Raw genomic sequence first — 21539 nt, forward strand, 5'->3', positions numbered from 1 at the left:
AATTGTGAATTCATTTGTAACTCTATAGGTTGGAATAATTAATATAAATGGGACCACACCATTTAGTAACATGCATGCAACATTTTAGTATGGAATAATTCAAGACAGCACTTGGCAAAGATCAACAGGCACAATTTAACTAAATTTATCCATGCCAAAGGGGGGTCTTTAATGAGATTTGGATCCTATGTAATTAACTTTTGCCAAAATAATGCTTCATCTACTGGCATTTCATACAAATCATAATCATTTCCCAAAGACATAAAAAAATACATCCCTGTGTTCAGCACCCTATTTTTTCAACCGCCTGGTAAAAAAAGAAAGCCCCAGGAATTTTACTGAGAAATCCTTGTATTCTTACTTTCTAAGTGGTAGCTAATAATACAATCCCTTCAATAGTCCACTCACTTGAATGCAATGAAAATCTCTAGGGAGATCGTTTAAGAAAATTAATGCTACGGAGCTACTACATAAAATTCAGAATATCCTGAATAGCTTTTTGAAAGAGATTTTTGATATATATCGGGCATTACAGTAAAATCTCTTTAGTGAATTAGAATTTTCCATCATATCACACTGAGAGCCATACAGTGTAGAACAAAAGGGTAGTATGCTTGATTTGGTAGCCATGAGGAACTTCTGTCAATAAATCAGAAGTTGACTGATCACAACACGTATACCAGGTACCTTTGGGGAACATAAAGCTGTGAAATGTAGTTAGAGTGTAGCAGTACAGTTAATTCCTACTATTTTAGTATTATATTCCCAGGCTTTCATTAGGCAATCATTCTTTAAAGGGAATTTAATTGTTTCTAATCCCTTCTGATTCTCGCCTGTATGTGAAAGGACACATTGAAAACACAAACAATTTCAGAATGACACAAAGTTGCTGCTTACTGCTTTTATTCTGTGGCACCTTTTGGCTTTTTTATTTGAATATTTTGTTTGAATGTTTAGTTTCTCTGCCAGACGAGGTTGAGTTAAAGTACATTTAAAATTGGTACTTGTGTTGGCCATAGGTACTTTACATTAGAAAAAACACACATAGAAAATAATTATAGAGGTATTGATTGTAGAGATACTGAAGATAAACTGGCCTGGCCTAATTTTTTTGCATCCTTAGGTTTTGCTAAAAGACTTTTTAGTGCTAAAGCACTGAAAGATTATCTTCAGTCTGACTATTTTATGTGATGGGTCTGTTTATTGTATATAAAATAAAGACTAATAAAAATACTTTTTTTACTAAATGATATTAAATTATTGCATGTAATACTGTTTCATGTAAGTTTTTATATATTGATAAATAATAATTATCCCTTTCACTTAACAATCCTGATAATGAAATGTAGAAATGTTACCATCTTAACACCATAGATAACATATTTAGTCTTCACTAAGATAATTTTATGAATGTTCTTAGTCCAAGAATTCATTGGTTTGGAAGAGAAAATAAGGTGGGTTATTGTTTTAATTTACTAGTTAATGTTAATATCAATGTGATAGATTAATAGACTTAATTTTTTTAAAAAAGTATGCGCTATGGAGATTTTTTTTTCATTAATGTACCAGGAAAGTAGAGTTTGCTGTGCCAACGGCAGCATATTTTAGGTAGGTCTATTAATCTAATATCCTCGCCAGAATAAAGAAGAAAATGTGTAAAAAAAGTAAAATACAGGAAAGGATCTACTACTAGATGTATCAGAGTAAGATTTCATTTCCCAAAAGAAGGTTATATTTTCTATTTCCCTGAAAAATTATTTAAATGAGGTCTCATTAGCCTCGGTGGCTGGTGCTCAAGGTGTGCTGCTAGGTTTGCTAACCTTTTGATTAAATCCCTGGAGGTCTCTGACCTGATTCTTCTGTGCTGACCATCTAAAATATGTTCTGATGCATACTGTTGCTAGGGTAGTCCCAGAACCAGTATAATTAGTGAGCCTTAAGCTATAGAGTTGAAAAGGGAAGAAACCACTCATATGGAAACTCACACCCTTGGTGTCTCTCCAAACGGAATCAACAATCATCAGCGCAACCCTGGGAGCTTTTAATATAAGCTTGTAAGATTAATTTTCTATTTAACTCTATTTCGGGTTTGCTTAACAAATACTGAAGTTTACCAATAAGAAAAATTATGTAGACAGAGCAGAATCAGATGTTACTAATAATTGTACAAAGGAAGGACATGAGAAGTTGTAATTGTCAGCATTTTTTTCAATTGTAATTGTTATTTAACTATGTTGGGAACAAAGGATGTTCAAATACTACTAAAATATTTGAGTTTGGGTAGGTTTTACATATATTGGAAAGAAGTAGCCACCTCTGGCTAAGTAAAAAGGAAGTTCCTTTGAGCAACATCACTGAATGTTACAAACAATGCAGGTCAAGCTGTGGCTTCTCCATCAGTCCCATTTACAGAATCATAGAGGCTTTGGGTTTGAAGGCACCTTAAAGACCATCTAGTTTCAACACCCCTGCCATGGGCATGGACACCTTTCACTAGACCACATTGCTCAAAGTCCCATCCAGCCTTGAACACCTCCAGGGAGGAGGCATCTACAATTTCTCTGGACAATCAGTCTGTTATAGGGCAGTGCATTCCTTATCCTGACCTAAGAGCCCAAGAAACAGATCGAGGCTGGGAGTTGTCACTTAGCTGAGACCAGTTACCCCCTTTATCTGCTGCAGCATAATTTGTGCTGGTCCTATTCTCCTCTCTCTTGTATCTGTTATTAATGGAGCTCCTTCTGAATCTAGGTTTGATGAGCACAGAAGAGAAAGGAGAGGAAAGAGGGATGAGGGCTGGTAGGGACCTTGGGGGAAGGCCAGACATAGCAAGTGCATCCCAACAGCAGGAAAAGCAAGAGGGTAAGTGTGTTGTGCCAGCCCTCCTCCATTACCTTGTGTTGGACAAAGCCCCTTGGTCGAGAGCAAGGGTCCAGGCCCAGATTTACACACTTACTGGCAGCATTTCTGGGCCTCTACCCCAAAATACAGAATCTCTGAGCTTAGAGCCCCTAGTGTGGTAATGCACGTATGTTAGACGGTGCTTGAGGAGAAGGAAATAACCCCAGTGCTTTATCTGCTCATCACTCCTTCCCACCTCTCCTACTCTATGTCCATGGGGACACGTAGAGAAGACCTTTTCTATGACTGCAGTAGTACACCTGGCAAGGGGACACAGGAGGACATGAAAATTGATTATGTCCCTTTATGCCTCAGGAGGAAAGTTGAGGATAGGCAAGTCTCTCGCTAAATAAACTCTTAAACCAGGAAATGTGCAGTGTTATTTTTAAAGAAAGACATAAATACATGGAAACCAGAAGTCTGTGTACGATATTTGTTGTGTCATGACTCTTAGTAGCTTATAACCAACTAATTACACTTCTACAGAATACAGAGAAGTGCAGGAAACATTCAAACCATTCCAGTCCTCCTCAGTTTCACTCTCAGACTTTCATTTTCCTTCTGTCCATTTTCCTTCCATCCTTCTTCCTTGTAGTGACACTAAGAAGCCAAACTCACTGACTCAGCAGGAAATACTAACTAAATCATTTGTAAGGAGCTCTTCTGCAGGGAAAAGATTGGCAAATCACTTGAGCTCTTGTAACTCTCCATTGTTGTTTCATTACAGTAGAAGAGACAAGTGGCCAGTGAGTATTTACAGTGCTTCCCTCACTGATTTCTATGTAACACTTAACTACAAATAAGATTCCACTTATATGGAAATTTCATTTATTCCAAACTACACCTTATTTCACAAGAGAGGCTCAATATAATCCAAGTTCTTGACATGACTCTGTACTGTATGCATATGTTTGGATCAAGTGATTTCAGAAGAATCCAGAATAAATTTTTATTCCACTGTTCTCATCTAGTAAAAGGTGAAAAAATCCCCACTGAGATACAAAAGAGCAAATTCAAAAGAGGCTCTTATTGATTTATTAAAAAAGCTTCTTATATAAGAGAAAGACTTTCAGTTTAACCATACTGATAAAAGACATATGTAAAATCCACTTTTTCTATTATTTGTGTGCTCTAACATAGTTCTGGAAAAGTATATTGTCTACCCCTAATGGAAAAGACAAATAAAAAAGCAAACCAAAAAATATAATTAAGAAATGCTCCATACCTCACAGGACTGGACTCTTTACTATCTTGGTAGGGGAAAGAAGGAAACTACATTTCAATAGCTAGAGGACTTAATGTCCTATGTTGCTCTAGTTGGACTTGTGCTCTGAACTAAGCATTTAGCAATTGTTTAAAAATCTTCCCATAGATAATATTTACTGAATCCATTGCTTGCTGACATAAACTGACTGTAGTTGGATGGGCATTGGGTCAGTCTTACCGTGAACAGATGTGTTGTGGCAACAGGGAAATTAATATAGGCAGCAAGAGATTGTAGTGAATCATAATTTCTCATTATATTTGGTTCAAGCTGTGTCCTGACGGATGTAAAACACTTCCCAGCGCTGCTCTGCCCTGCCAACACCACTGCAGAGCCTATCACAGGGACACAGCTTTAGGAATGCTAACTCAGCCATTTCAAACTGCATCACTTTGATACATTTGTCTGCCTAAATACAGCCGTCCCTGCTTTGATCAGGCTGCCAAAATAAATGTGTCATGACGCTTTTTCTTTATCTCAGTTCAGCTTCTGGACAGCAGACTTGAAGAGCATCTGCAGCTACAAAAAGAGCTTAACCTTAACACAAGGACACTTTCCAACCAAGGAAGAAGAAAAGTCATAAAGGTGCCATCTGGGTATTACAAAAGAATTAATTATTCAGATTTTAAAATTAGATGTGTTCACTCTTCAGAGAACTTTTAGAGACCTATATAAGAAATAGATCTCAGTAAGTTTATTCTTACTAGATATTATATTTACTGTCATGTAGGTTTTAAAAAAATAAATCATCTATTCTGTCTATTCTGTTCTCTTATGAGACTCTACTTTTTTGATAATATTTGTAGCTGTCTTGGTTTGGATCAATATTCAGCATGTTGGCAAGCTCAGAAACACAGAGAAAGTAGCCTGAAATACTTGTGTGTACACCTGTGAATAAGCCTATAATTGACTTATAATGAATTTAGATATAAATTAATTGGTTTATAAAGCACATAAACGATAGAAGCATATTCTAACACACCTGTATGGCAAAAGCACATTGATTAAAGTTCTTATATTATAGGATCACAGACTGGTTGAGGCTGGTAGGGACATGTGGAGGTAATTTTGTCCAGGTCCCTTACTCAAGCAGGGCCACCTATAGCTGGTTTTCCAGGACCATGTCTGGGTGGCTTTTGATTATCTCCAAAAATGGGGAGTCCACAACCTGCCTGGGAAGCCTGTTCCTGTGTTCAGTCATCCTTGCAGCAAAAAAGTGTCTCCTAATGTTCAGAGGGAACCTCCTGTGTTTCAATTTGTGCCCATTGCCTCTGGTTCTGTCACTGGGCACCAGTAAAGGAGCCTGGCTCTGTCCTCCTTTCACCCTCTCTTTAGGTATTTGTACACACTTGTGAGATCTCCACATATTATTGCAAACTTTAGTGAACTTTTGAGTCATTCTATCTATTCCTAATACGCTAAAAAAATGGCTCTCTATGGTGATGTGCTGAAGTGAAGCCTGGATTATGACTGCACATCTGTTAGCTATGTAATCTCATCTGTTAAGAAGAAAGCACACCTCCTTTACCTAAACAAACATTTCCTCCAAATGTTCCTCACTTCGTTATAAATTCTTCCCCCTTTGGGATGGTTATGCTGTTTGCCTGGCTAGTATGCCCTTCAAAGATCTAGAATTTTGAAGAATTTCCATCAGGAACTGTCTGGAATCAAAACATTGTGATTACTCAGATCTTTGTTTTTTTCCTCCAAATTTCAACACATTCTTGCAAAGCCCCTCAAATACTTGTGTGTGTGTATACAAAGTGCTGAGTGTGACAGCCATATCAGCTCTATTTTTAAATTTAATTTTTTTAAGAGAGGGTTTATTTAGTTTCTCTTTGCATACTATATGATTGTTTTGATCATGTCCTGGATACAATTTTATTAATGAATTCTTAACAAACCCAGAAGTATGCATCTAAATTTTGAATAAAAATCCAGTTAACTCTTAACTCATGCGTGATACTGTAAGTTCAAGAACTGAAAATCATTAGAGTGCATACTGTGCGACAGTATTCACAGTATTCCCACAAATTTCTACAGTATCTTTCCCAAATAAACTATCTATTTGATCCATCTTATAATAGTCTGGGAGGTATAATTAAGCAGCTAAACTTTTGAAGGAAAAAATAGCCCCAAAGCCATTTTCAGCCTCCTGTCATGCACTTACTGTTCATCAAAAGTGGTCTCTAAACTCTATGTAGCACTTCAACACTACACAGTAGTTTTTCCAAGTGAAACAGGCATTTTCCTCCCCCATCAGACTTCTATGCTAAATTTGCCATTTGAGGTTTTGTAAAAAATCCAGAACAGTAACTTTATAATCGCTTGATCAGTAAGTTTGTGATCCCTTCAACCTTCTTTTTCCTTTGTCTTATGATTTCCATCAAAGCTTACTGCAACATTATCCATTTGGCTTTAAGAAAAAGTTAAAGAAAAATAATCTACGTTTGAAATGATGAAAGGCCTCATTATATACCAGAGCACAAGTAAAAATATTTTACTGAAATTGAAGCAATTATACTTTGCTATCCAAAAATTTAAACAATTCGGTTTTCCTTGGATGGTACTTGTTCCTAACAGAAAGAGCAGAATTTTGTATTTGGGTTTACACTAATCCAGAAAGAAGATAGAGGAATTTATTCTGCTAAAGATTAGACAGAAATAAATGCAGAAAATAGTTTTTGCACAGGGTTTTTTTTGAGTAGATAAGTTATGAGCGTACGAATGGGCTGGTTATTCCATTTCAAGCTTAGCCAAACTGCAGCACTCCTTTTTCTGATGGATATTCAGAAATCAGCAATGAAAACAGGAAAATTAATTAAAAAAAAAAAAAAAAGGAAAAGAGGAGGATGAAGCAACTGGAATGTTGTTTATTTCCATCTGATGGAAATAAAAGGAGGAGCCTAAGAAAAGGCAGAAAATCTAGTAAAAATGCTGCTGATTTGGAAGAGATTATTTCAAAATATTAATAGTTAGACAAATATGGTTCTGCTTATATTTAGGAGTGCAAATTAATTTTGGATTTTCTGCAATAAAGAAAGCAGCAGTGAGTTTTCGTAGTACTTTTTTTACTGCCTTTTAGGAAGGATTAGACAAAAGCCCTATAAATAATATATTGTCCAGTAAATTGTACCAGAGAAAAACATCTCCTTTCTTATACAAGGGTCACTGAAAATCAATACAGTTCCCTCTAAAAAGCTCTCTACAATGTTTTAACACTTCTGGGTGATGGTTCAACTTGTTACGGTTTATGGACAAGCAACATACAGGAATCACATACACGCACAAAGCGCTGGAAATAAATGGCTGGTAGCACTTCCAGAGGGATCTGATAAAAATAACTGTGGATCTTCTGATAGATGTTAATGTATGAAGCTGTGATGCTGGGACAGGAGTTGCAATTATAAACAGTGCAAACAGGGGAGATCAGTTTTGATGGGAAATCCTCCACTGAGAGATCCTTTGTGTTTTTAGACTTCCATGTATTGGGTTCACCACTATCTCCCACGAGATTCCTGTATCCAAGTAGGGACATTATGGTCTGGATGGGTGAACCACCACATGAGTAAAAATTTTATGATACATTACCTCGAAAGTTAATGGTCGATGGGCTGCAGCCTACCCAGAGGAGAACAACAAGAGGGACCTCCAGGTCTATCCTGGGACCTGGCCTGCCCAAGGTCCTTATCAGTCCCCTGGAGAAGAGAAGGGAGGGCACCTTCCTCATGCTCACAGGCTAAACAAAACTGGGAGAACCAGTCCCCCTGGACAGAGCCAGACTGGCTAGAGGAATGGGCCAAAAGGAACATAAGAAATTTAACAAGGACAAATGAAAAGTCCTGCTGTGGGAAGGAAGGAAGGAAGAACCGCCTGCATCCATGCAGGCTGGGTCAGCCAGGCTGGGGAGCAGCTCTGTTGGGAAGGCCCTGGGGCTGTGGGCCAGCAGCAGGCTGAGCATGAGCCAGCAGCCTGCCCTGGCAGCTGGGATGGCCAGCAGCATCCTGGGCTGTGTGGATACACAGGTGGTACCTCAAAAAGAGGGATTATACTCCTCTATTCAGCAGTCACCTGGAGTACTGGACCCAGGTTTGTGCCTCCCAGTACAGGAAAGTCATTGATAAACTGGGATGAGTTCACCAGAGGGTCATGCAGGATGGTCAGGGCTGGAGCACTTGCCCAGGAGGCTGAGGAGCCAGGGCTTGTTCAGCCTGGGGAAGAGGCAGTGACAGGGGGACTGAGTCACCTGTCTGTCCTGACAGGGAGGTCACTGAGGAGGTGGAGACATGCTCTTCACAGTGGTCCATCTCAGGGCAAGAAACAAGCTTAAGTCAAAACAAAAGAAGTTCAGAGTGAATAGGAGAATTTTTTTTTTCCCTATGAGAACAGGCAGGCAGTGGAGCAGGTTGTCCAGGGGCAACAGCTCTGTCCTTGGAATTTTTCAAGACCTAAGTAGATCAAGCCCTCAGCAGCCTAGTCTGACCTCATATCCGCCCCTGCTTCTTCAGCAAGCTGGACTAGAGACCTCCAATCATTGCTTCCAACCTGAATTAGCCTGTAAATCCATGATCCTACATGGTGATTATTTTGAAAAATTATCAGCAATGCTAATACCTAAATTATAGAAAATACATTTCAACATTTTTATTTTTCAGTGCTACTCAGGAAAGTGAATTATTGTAGACACAATAAATGAGTGTTGTCATCTATACAGTGCATTTCACAGCTATGTATTTAATGTAATTGTGTGCATTACTAACTTCCTGCTTCTTTAAATAAAACAATTTGCCAGGCTAAAACCAAAGACTCACTTGTATAACACACCCTGATGAAGATGGGGGGTGATCTCCTCTTACCTTGCTCATCCTGTGATAATCCATAATCTTTTGACCTACTGGCAGAAATTTGCACTTCTGAACATCTTCACAAATTGCTTTGCATACTTAATTCACTGAACTGACAGCAGTGTCTGAAGGTAATTTGCTCTGTCTTTGCTCTTGCTAGGAGGCCCTCAGCAGAAAGCCTCTCATCAACTCCAGGGGTTCCTGTCTGTGACAGCCCAAATGGAAAAGAGAGAGTATAAAATGCTGCAGACGCATTTTGTTTTGATTTTACTTGTCTCACGATTAATTAGGAACACGTGAACTCAAGATTAGAACGCTCATCCTGGGGAATCAAATCTAGCATGAATGGCCTATCACAGCCTATCACAAATTTAAATCTTTGGAAAAGAGATTTCAAAGTCCTGTCTGAAAACTGCTCTTGAACCTGCTGATGTTTAACATCCTAAATTTCTATCCTAAATTACCCAGAGCCCATTTTATAACTGCTTAATCTATTGTCAAGTGGTAACATATGAATAAAAGCTTAGGATCATCCATTATAAAAGCACACATTTTGAGCACTGTTTGAAGATAGGCTCTTTGTCAATAACTGAATTTTGTCAAGTTGAATAGTCAACATGCTCTGTAGGTAATTTTTTTTGTTCTATTAGTTCTCTAAAAAAAGAAGGCTGACAACAAATGGCAGTCACATCTCCCTTTCATTCAGACTTCTGTCAAAATAAGTTTTCTATTCCCTGATTATTTTAATAGCCCTTTCCTGCATCTTCTCAAGCTCAAATTCATCTTCCTGAAATACTGTTGTTTAGACCAATTCTCAGCTATATAGGGGCATTTACTACTATTAAAGTAATTGTTAGACAAACTCTTCATACAATATTGTGGCTTTTTTTCCCTTTTTTTTTTTTTTTGGTGGGGGAGGGAAGCAGGGGATGGGTGTCATTGTGAATTGGTCTGATGGCTACAAGAAAACTCACTAACCAAGTTGAGAAAGTTGGGATGTTCCCATTGCTTCCTGTTTTAATAAAAACTCTGCCTTGAACTATAACATAGTAACTGCAGGAAGAGATTTTCCATGAACTTTTCATAGAAAATGACAGTGCAAGATTTATGTAAGTGGGAGCTCCAATACTGCTTCTGTAAGTTTTACTTAAATTATTATTGCCTGAACATCACTATCATTGACAGGCAATTCTATTGATTGGTGTTATATTTACATCTATATTTGAATACATATTAAGAACAAATCCTCAGTATTTGTGTCAGAAGAATGCTTGCAAAGAGAAGCACAAAACTGAAAGGACCTTTCTGACAGTTTAGATTGACATGGGGAACAGAGACACTGCTGATAGACAGGAGCAGGGGATTTTTTTTCTCTTTCTTTCTTCTTTTTTAAATAAGCATAACAGTATCCATCTGCTCCTGGATTTAGAGTGCAGATGTACTCTAAGAAGTAACTTTGTAAAATTGGTATCATGGGGCTCTTTGTTCATTCTCCCAGCGACTCAAGAGCGCACTTGCTCAGCTGGTAAGTTTTAAAAAAGAGAAAGACTAGGGAAAAAGGTCTTAACTGCGAGCTTTGCACGTATCCTGAGATGTAAAAGTCAAGCTGAAGTCTACTGTGTATTACCGCTAGCAACAAGGATTCTGTAACTTCAAATAAATTAATGTGGCTGCTCTCTGATCTAGTGATTTGTTCAGCTCTGTCAGATGTCTCTTGGTTCTGCTGTGCAGACAAGTGTTTGTTTTGCTCTACAGGTTGTTGGCATGATGAACTCAATGCAATATAAGACATGCCAATAGTTTACCCGGGATTCTTGTATGGAAATAAGATATCTGTGGTTTTTTGAGATCTCTAGCTACCTGTTTCGCATTGGAAATGACAGCCTGCTCCAAATCAAAGAGATCCACACTCTGCAAACTCAGTCTTCATCCAACACTTTTTGCACTCCATTAACCAAACTGCTGTCTGTCATGTGCTTTTCCCCAATATTCCTCATTCTTTCTAACTAATCCTTAAACAAAAGATGGTAATTTAGAAGAAACAGCAAATTTTCTTTCCAACATTCCTGTCATCCTGTTGCATATTATAGCTTTTTCTCCTCTCCCCTCTTCCTCTCAGCCATAAAATTTGTATGCACATTTACTATCCTTACTGATCTCAAAAAAAAAAAAACCCTCCATTTTTCACAGTGTGAATTTTAGTGTAGATTTTTACCTTTGATGCCAAAGAAGTATTTTTTTGAATGTGTTTTCTGAACTACCACTTTTCAAAACAAGCACTTTATAATGCATAGCATAACCTGTGTAAAATTACTGGGTTTAAGGAAGAAATGTCTCAGAAATGGCCATGAAATGAAGAGAGATTTCCTCTTGATATCTTGAAATGCTCACTGAGGGCAAGCTGTTCTATTTCACATGGGACAAGCAGTGATCCACTACAAACAATTCTCCTGATCACAGAGGAGACATAGTAGTAAAGACATAGTAGTAAAACAAGATAGTAGTAAAAAAGAAAGGTAATGTGAGAAAAAGGGAGGACATCTCCTATCATAGAAAAGAACATCACCACAATATTTTCATTATTAAAATCAGGAGTGAAAAAATTGAAGACTAACTTCAGCTCACAGATGGGAACCTTTGCATGCTGGAAGAGCCATTTGAGAAAAATAGGAAAAAAAAGGTATTTGGAAATATCCCTTTAAAAAGTCATGAATCTACTTAATGAGGAGTGGTGATCCTTGCCTGCAAATGTTTGAATATAGAGTGTTAATTTAACAAGCCATCATTCTGGGCTCTGTAGCACAAGTGATACTCTGTGATCTGTTAAATGATCCCCAATATTTATGTCACAGTTGATTTAACAGGAAATGTGCTACTTCCTGGGATATCATGCATGCACACACTTCAATAGCATAGCACAATGCAATCTTAGAGATTACTCTGCAGCCACTGATTATGTGGAAAATAGCTGAGGCTCATACTTAACACTTACTGCCCTTGCACTGTTTTGGGGAGGAAAAAAAAGAGGCCCATTAGCTAAGAGTGAACATTTACTTTACTATTCAGGCTGGTAAACCACATGTGAAATCTGATGTGGAAATATTAACTACTTTAGTATTTTCTTGAAAATCTACTCTAACAGGTAAATATTAAACAGAAAAGTATGCTTAGTAGCTTCAGTCAAGACAGTTTTATCCTATGATCTTCTTCAGGTTTCCTCACTCCGTGCTACAGGGTTGTGGCTCTCAAAGCTCCTTCAGCACTAGGGGACATCACTCAACACATCATCTGCTCCATTTGGCAACTAATCACAAGTCTTTCTCTTGGAAACCAGGATTTTATTTAAGGCTCTTCCTTCTATGACCTTTTTTGCCAAATTCTCCATCTCCAGTAATACAATCTGAACTCTCTTAGATCTTTTTCCTCAATTCCCTTCTATCTCTGTTTGTCCCTATACTTTTCTCCAGGACTTAGATTAAAAAAAAAACAAACCACGGTAATTTTAGGGCTTCTTTACCCTCCAAAATAGATGTCTAAACAATAGGCTTGGTCTGACATCTCCACAGCCTAAACCTGAATTCCTACTTGCATCTTCCATTCCACTGCCTTCCTTTGCCTTTCCTTTTTTTTTTTTTTTGTATTCTCAGGTGCACATTCCTGTCACGTGATTCTCATTTGAACTCATAGATTTAAATTGATGGAGAGGTGAAATTACTTGCAATTGTTTTTAGGTATCTATAGCACTTCTAGTCATCTAAAGTCCCCTTAAAGTTTTAGAAAGAGAAACAAGCATAGTTATACAGCACCTCAGGAAACTGCTTTGGATGTCTTCCTTAGGACAAAGTAAATACAACACAAAGTATCTAAATCATCAGCTTTTATCATTGTGATTTAGCCTGTTCTTTGTGCACATAGTTAAGAAAGCTATTTAGATTTTTGCTATTACACATATTAACTATGCAATTATTTTCCATTCTAGCCTTGACCCTGTGAATGGTCTTTTGTGAAGATGTAGAAAAGGAAATCTTTCTGGATCATTTCTTTAAAGTGACAGAGTTACAGTTAAAAGGTTTTGAGGCTTTTTTAACCCTAAATTCTTTGATGGATCAATCCAGCTACAGATGTAGTTGGATTAAGCATGTTTAAAATGATGTCTATGTGGTCACATCAGCTCTTATATGTTTTTTTGTTTTAGAATTTTTCAGGTATTAAATATGCAAGAGAAACTCATCCTATGAACTCTTTCAGTCTAATATCAGTGTCATGCATATGGAACAATCCTCAGTGGCTGAACTTCCTTTCTTGATTTGTTATTTAGTCAGTCCCTATTTATGTCTATTACAAATACTCTTTGAAAGTGATCATCTTTAATATAGATGCATATAAAGTCTTCCCAGCTGGGTCTACAGTTAATAAGTAGTAATAATTATTTTGATAATAAGACCCTGATGATTTAGAAAAAGTGCAACATCTATAAGATGCCAGTTTACTACATTGATTAGGGGGATTAAAAAAAAATAATAATCTAGAGTTCAGTCCTATGACATAATAAGAATCATGAAATGTCAAATAGAAGTTCATAATTTTCCTGTAATAGAAGTCTTGAAATTTATCAGCAACTTCATACTTGAAACACTTTGGTTTAGCATCTCCTTTTCCACCTGAAATCGATGTGTTTACTGTTTGGTACAAGGCTACTTCTCAAGTTAAGGGCTCATATCCACAATGGAGACAACAAAACCGAATGGGATAGTCAAATTTCTCCTGATTTAGGAGAATAAATAATTCTGAAAAAGGGGCTTTAGGAGAACACACTGAAACACTCCCAACAAGTCACATACGTCCACTTAAGAACAATATGAAACTCCTGCATATATTCACCACGAAAAACATATATGGAAAGAAAGAGATGAAGGAAAAAATTATAATCTTTAATCCTGAAACTTCTGATACAAGTAAATGCTTTGCTTATATATCTCACAGATTAACTTCTATGGAACTGGAAGGAAGATGTGCCCTACATAACTGCTCTCTGTATGAGTAATAATGTATGATCATATAGTATGACAGCAGTTACAAGCTTGTTTGGGTTTTGTCCATTCAGACACTACCTGAAGATAAAGACACAATTAAAAAATAAACTGCTGTTTATTTTTGCTCATGGGAACAGACATCTTGGACTTAATCTGAGTGATTGTAGGAATGAATCAGAGAATTTTCCATATAAACAATCTCCTGGAATGGCTTTCCATTCGGAGAAAGGAATTCTATAGGTAAGAGAAAAGACAAAAGTGATCTAAGAATAATTCTGTAAAATCCGGGAATTCCACATTAGGCCCATGATTAGAAAAAAATGTAACTTTACCTAAAAGATTATATTACAATTAGTGTTATTTTTAAACAACCTTACTGATTACTACAGAAACCTGTTGGACTAATTTTAATAAATAACACATGGCTTTTCCATATAAACTAAGGTGTATACACACATAGTGCAACTGATTACTGTTACATAGTGGAGAAAAAATACTGGATCATTAAATCTTTATACATGAAGAACTTGGTCTTTCCTTCATTCAGTGCTCATTCAAATAGAGGCACAAAATTTCCAATTAAAAAGAACCAGCCATCCCCTAGGTTTTAATTTTTATTCAGCTTGTGTTTCCCTCTAACTTGATCCTGACTTTTGTGCTTGTTCGGAAAACGCCTATTAAAATATGGCCTAGAGTTAAGAATCAGAGCCTCTGGGGGACTACTAGACCAGGTTTGATTTTGTCAGCCCTCTCAAATGACCCCATTAGTCTCTGAGAGGCAGGTTAAACAGCTGCAACACCCCACAGAGGCCTTTCTTTGGCTACAGTGCCCAGATGCTCACATGCACCTCGATGAGGGTGAAGGATCCTCATGGGCAGACACATGCAGAAGGGTCTGCGCTCTGCTCGGGTTATCCTCCCATGTCCCCATGCTCAGAGGGGAGCTACTGTCTTAAACACTGCCTTATGTGCCTTAAAAATGGCCCTGCAAGGGGGGGGAAATGACAAAATCTCTGTTGTGGAGCAGCACTGCCTGCAGCCCCTGCATCCTCTGCCCACCATTGCCCACCCAGTGCCCTTGCCGCGGGAGGTCCTGTGCCAAGCCCCCAGCCCTGCTCCAAAACACAGGAAAAAATTAGGAGGTCTCCCTCTAAAGTCTTATCCACGTTGCTCTTGTGGCTCAGGGTGCTTTTGGAGGGCACATGGAGGGCTCCCTCTCCTGCCTCCTGGGCAGGTGTGAGGCTGTTGGGTGCTGGAATCTGCCAGTTGAGGACAATATGCAAGCCAGGAATGGGCGAGGGGGTTGGAGGGGAACTGATTGCTCATCTCTAGGTAAAACTAAGCCACTTTATTAACAAAGGAATGACTTGTAGTCCCAAGTAAATTAGTGGCTCTTAAAAACACAAGACCTAGGGATCGTGATTCCCAGCTCTGTTTCCTGAGAGCAAAAATTCAACTTACAATGAATCAAAAAAGCATTCCTTAAGCTATATTCTGTCAATATGATGACCCCATATGCATCAGTGGACGTACACGTGCCAAACTTGGAGAGTGGAGGAGAGAATTTAGAAAAAAAATTAATAGGAATATTCAGAAGGTAGAAAAGTCTAAATAATCCTCATGGAGCGGAGCTCGTGCTATGTTTTCCTAAGAAAGCATCTTGACTGAGGGGAAAATTGTATTGCTCTGCTTTTTTACCATTTCAGAAAAAAAAAAAAGTATTTTAAACTGGAATAGAATTATGTGTCGAGGTTTTAAACCACACGCAGAGATGATTGCGAGAGGCAGGTGATGAAAGCTGCAATCATTCTAAGTGGCATATAAGAGACCTGAAGTTTCATGAATAGACAAGAAATTGCTCCCTCTCTCTTACACCTGCCAATCCTCTTCTTGTACCCTGTAAGACTGTCTTAGTTATGAATATCTGATTCACTCTGGACCTCCAGTAGTTCATGAAGACCCAGGACTCTGCCGCTGAGCCCAGGCTGTGGTCAGTAGCGTGACTCCTGGAGCTGGGTAACATTTCAGTCTGCAGAGGAGTTACAGAATTGGGTCCCTCAGAGATCACTGCTGCAACACTCCGTATAGTGCTGCTTATCTGTGGCTTTTCTTATTTGGCCTAGAGACACATTTCTCTAGTTTATGCAAAGCAGAAGTCAACAAAACAGATTTTTATCCAATCACAGTTTAGTCTCACTTGGATTTTCTTTCCTGCTGCAATATATTTTACTTTTGTTTACAACAGAAACAAAGCAAAAAAATTCCCTAAATAAACACATGGAAAAATCCCTGTGGTCTTTGGAAAAATTTCTCTGAGAAGATATATTGGCTCATGTAGTAATATATACAGTTCAAAGGAAAATAATGGGTGCATTGTTTCAACAAGAGAAATTTACTTTAAACATTTAAATAATTGGAAAGTACTGACACACACAAGGACAGTCATCTTGGTTAGTTAAAAGGCACAACAATATTTCCCAACAATATTAACAGTGTTGAACTTCTAAGGTGATGGTGAAAGACAGTCAGCTAGCAAAGATGATTAAAGAAATGTGTACAGGTGGTAATGGCAGATGCAGGTGGAAAGTGTCAGAAGTAGGTAGTCAGGAATATTTTGGAAAGGTGCACTCTACCTGTGTAGCCCAGGGAATTGTCGCCATTATCAGAGGTGGGGAGTGGTGTCCCGCTGTCGTTCCCCCTCTCTAGGTCTTCGGAGTCTGTCGGAAACAACACCAGAGCTGCTGATGGGGTCACAGGAGTAACAGTAGTTGCCATTTTGATCACAACATGTCCAGACACAATTAAATCCACACATGACAGCAAGAGCCACAGTGCCAGCGCACGGCACACCTCGTCCTTCCCCCGCCTGCATGGGGGAGCCCAGGGAAAGGCGTCCGGGAGCATCGCCCGGGGGTCCCCAAAATGCTGCCCTGCCGTCCCCCTCTGCCCACTCCAAGTGTCCCTGTGCACCCCGCCAGGCACAGTGGCCACCCTGCTCACCAGCCAGCGCAGGCTGCGGGGAGCATATGGGGCCGGGCGGGCAGGGGAGCTGAGTGCTAGCATTGCTAATTTTCCACCTTATTGTTAATCAAAGCTATTGACTGTGATCACTCCCCATCATCGCTTCATCTCCTGGCAATTACAGACTCAGGGGACTTCACCTCTTTGTGGGGAGGAGGCGGGAGGGGGGGGTGGCTGTGTCTTGGCAAGCAGAAGGGGGGCTGCTCTACCTCTCTTTGGGGAGATGGGGAAGGGGAAAGGGGTAGAGACCCTCCATGAAAAGGCAACAGTTAAGCTGTATAGGGAGCAAGATGCATTTTCTCATTCAAAGATGATTGCAAGGAAACACTCCATTTTAATGTCACATAGAAAAACAACAACAACAAAAAAGGGAAGGCAGTTGGTCAGCTAAACACATAAATGAACACATTTTAAGACCCCAAGATAAACTGCTGATCAAAACACCACAAAGCACCCCGAAGATAACTCATAATAATGAACTAAATTATTTGAAGCAAAAAAAAAAAAAGAAGAAAATCCCATTTGCTCTGAAAACAAAACAACACAACCCAAAGGAATTTGTCGTCAATATGACTACATATTTTTGCTTTTAATGTAAAACTGTTTATTAAACTTACATCCTATTTTATTTACTTTTGATAGTGCACTGTCCAACAGATAATACCTAAAAAGAAACACTAACATTTTGTTCAGAAAAAACCTGCAAGAAGCAAATCTCTTTGCAATGATATCACTACCGCAACAATAGCCTGCTTATTTCCTTTTTCTCTGTTCACAGGTGTCAGATAATTATTAATTATTGTAAAGACCTTGAATAGGAAAGATATGTTTTGCTCTCCCACACAGACATATTCTGGACTTCTGTAATGACTGAAAGTAACTGTTCCTTTACAACAAAATCCACATGCTGCTAAAAATCGTTCTGAACTTTCACAAAACACCGAAAGCAACTGTGTATGAAACTAAAATAGAAAAAAAATAAGTAGATTTTTATTTTTTTTCTAGATGCCTAATTTTCTAGCTCAGTCAATCTTATTTTTAAAATGTGATGCCAAACATTCATTTTCTCCATTTGTTTTTTAAACAATCTTACAGAGACAACATCCTTACAAATCAAAATCTTTTTAAAGAATTACAAAAGAAAAACATAAAGAAAACCAAAATCCTCAAGACCAATCCAGTCAAGGGGACTTACTGGCAAAAAATATTTCTTGAAAAAAGTCAATTAAAGAATTGATAGCATGCCTTTCAAAATAGTGTCGTGCAAATTAAGAAAATAAAAGACCAAACAACAGAAAATCGGCTGAACGCCAAGATGATGTTTCATCTTGGCAGATGAAAGAAGTGAAATATGGTCATTTATTGGCCTATTCATCTTGACTGGCTCACTAATGGCCAATGTCACGTACATCTTTAAAATCTGCTCTGAAAATGGCTGTAGAGTGACTGAATCAACACTCTGATTCTCCAGATTGCTCTCTCATTTGCATTCAAGGGTTGATTGGGTCAAAGTTTTAAATTACAGCACTAAAGGACAGAAGGATGGGGCTTTTTACAAAATTAAATGGTAGAGGCTGCACCTACTTTTTTTAGGCAAAAATGTTTATAATCGACTACAGAAATCCCAGACCGAGATTTCAGCCAATGAACCTGCTGATCATCATTTTGAAAGATTGATTGCCTTCTCAGAGATTTAGCCAGATACTACTCATAATGATGAAGTAGGAAGAAGAGGCACTGAAAGCTACTGGAAGTGTTCCATGTGTCACTGTAATGTCTGGTGTCATCCACAAAATATAATTGCATAACAAATTGAACTTTTTTACCCAAGATAGTCCCTCAGATATGGTATCCTGAGCAATGGGCCACCCTCCTCATAGCACCTCACAAAACAACCAATGCTAATGCCCTTTAGCAAAGCTCACTTAGAAGTTTAATCGGGAGCAGTTTCCAGTTCAGAAATGCTCTGCATTCAATAAAGCCAACAGCATATGAAAGCAGCAGCTTTAAAAACCAGCCTACAACTACTTGCAGTTACTTTGGCATTAATATCTTGACTTCAACCCCTCAGTGAAGGGAAATGAGAGCATTAGTCTCTTTTTAACACTATTGGCATTTACATGATATCTCTTAGTGACAATGCACTTGTTATTTGCAATCTAAACCTACACAGACATTATTCACTCTCTCCTTCTTCGAGAAATGCTACTTTTCCACCTGATATGGAAAATGATATTCAACTAATGTTAATTATGATCTCTGGCTGAAAATGATTCCCTAATGATGATGACTGAAGTTCAGTTCTTGCTGTGGGTGAATTCTACCCATGTCACTGAGTAATAAGTCTGCACCCAAGTCCTACATTTTGTACTGTTGCACTCTGTGCTGTGCTGAATTTAATTTCTACTCTGTCACAAGTTCCAGCTTTGCTTGGGAGTCCCCGTTAAAACTTAACAGAAGTAAGTACTATTGACTTAAATGGCACATTTCACTGTGTTGAATGGGTGGTTAAAGGTCTGAATGTTAAGACATGACATATTTCTTCGCCTACAGTGCTGTAGAATCAGGCAACTTTCAACTTGGCTTTCTGAAACATAACAAAAGGTTTTACATCATTACAGTTTTTGAACTAGTTGCCGTGCCAAAAAATGTGAAACAAACAAACTATAAAACCAGGAACAATTCACCTGATGTTTGAAAAATTTACACCTCAGTCTGAGCCAAAGAAGAGGCTGAACTTGGTGCCTCACCCCCCAAAGAAATGCCGTAATCACTCTGTAAGAGGTTTCACAGAAGTGACAGAGAGAGATGTCCCTCAAACAGCTCTCAGATACAGCTGGACAACTTGATGACAAGAAGAATTCAAACCAAGGTCTCTTATCTCTTAGCTGCTCTAAAGAAAAAAAAAAAAAGAGCATTTTCATTGGAAAAAAACCCTTAAGCTTTAAAAAGACGCCTAGGAAGTAATTGGTTGAGTCATTATGGAAAAAAACCCTAAACAACAAAACCAACCAAACACGCCCAAAAAACAACACCAAAAAAACCCCCAACTTCTACAAAACAAACCCCAACATTTAATTCAACAAAAAATTGCCTGTAACTATGCAAAACTTCAGGAAGAAGTCAAATGGAGTTGTCCTCTCCTTTTCCCAAATGAGTTTATTTTGGAAGAGGAAGTTGAAAAGTGAAGCCTTGACTACTGATGAGAAAATAAGGAGCAAACCACCCCCCTTTAACAATTGCTACTACACTTTTCTTTCACAGAAGTATTTGAGAGATGCCTCATTTGAGAGGAGGAACCCCCTCAGCGTGATGAAAAATCTCACTCCTTCTTTCCACGGAAGTTTCCAGAGCCACCACTCATTAAGTTGGGCAAGTACCTCAAGGTGTTAAAAAAACCCAATGAACATCTACTTTGATTTGCTAAGAGAGTGCCAAGTTTAACCAGCACTGAGTGGTCCATCGTTTTGGTGGAACTTTTTCAGGCTTAGTCAGCCCAAGCACAGATGACACCTTCAAAGCAGAAACAGGATTTTCATAATCATACAGATTCAGAACAAATTTAGGTGGTCCAACGGCAGTTGGAGAGCAGCGAAGATTTACGTGAATGTGGAGAGCCTTTTCCAATAAAATTTCTACTGAAATCTCTAAGTTATTCCACTTTATTGGACTGCACCAGGAACTACTAAACACTACTCATGCTTAAATTTATGTATCTTTAAACTCTTCAAATTAATGACAAAACCCAAATACTAAATATTTAGTATTGTTACTCGTTCACTTAGCTCCTACAACACGTCAGATCAGACTGACACACTTATTTTTGCAGCTACTTACATCCAAGAGTGTTGCACAACCCTAACCCCAAAAATTGTATAAAACATGCTTTTAACCACGGCTCTACTATTCACAGAAAAGTCACCAGTGAATTTTTTTCCCCTCTGGTAACAGCAAAGTGATGCAATCAGTTATCACTTCTTTTGAACCAGGAGATATGTCTGCATGACAGGTTTTATTGATGATGCATCCTTAAAAGTCCCCAAATGATTCAGTATTGATGCCCTGGCCTATCCTCCTGGTGGACACAAAGAAAAATTGAAAAGAGCTAAACAGACATAACTTCTTACTGCTGCAGGAATCTCATGTATCTGAGTTTCTACACAGGTCATTATTTACCTGAAATTCAAGTCATCTACTGAGAAACGTCTGACTACAAAAATAGTAACTGTTACCTTATTTTATTCCAAAATCTATAACTTCATTATTTCTTGTTATGTTTCTCACAATTTCATTATCACCATCAGCACAGGGGTACAAAACTGGGAGGAAACAGCATGAACAGCATTTTGCAAATGAGCATTAATAAAAGATTAGGGTGAAGCAAATGAATATAAACTACTATCAATATTAGAATTGTGTTCTACAAATTGGATCAATTCCCATTGATTCCTTTTGAGTGATCTAGACAAATTCAGG

The 21539-nt window shown here is 38.3% G+C and overlaps 1 protein-coding gene across 5 annotated transcripts in view; it reads right to left on the reverse strand.

Moving 5' to 3' along the window:
* Nucleotides 1-21539, reverse strand: part of ROBO1 (roundabout guidance receptor 1) — a 711169-nt gene that overhangs the window by 352063 nt on the left and 337567 nt on the right. For 4 of the 5 annotated variants that reach the window (XM_032679893.1, XM_032679894.1, XM_032679895.1 and 1 more), the window contains exon 3: nucleotides 16676-16759. The exons of the other annotated variant lie outside the window; for it this stretch is intronic. In XM_032679893.1, the coding sequence (XP_032535784.1) occupies nucleotides 16676-16759 (84 nt within the window). The remainder of the gene's footprint in view (nucleotides 1-16675; nucleotides 16760-21539) is intronic. 5 annotated transcript variants of the gene reach the window in all.

Source organism: Chiroxiphia lanceolata, chromosome 2 (genome assembly GCF_009829145.1).
Source record: "Chiroxiphia lanceolata isolate bChiLan1 chromosome 2, bChiLan1.pri, whole genome shotgun sequence".
NCBI lineage: Eukaryota > Metazoa > Chordata > Aves > Passeriformes > Pipridae > Chiroxiphia > Chiroxiphia lanceolata.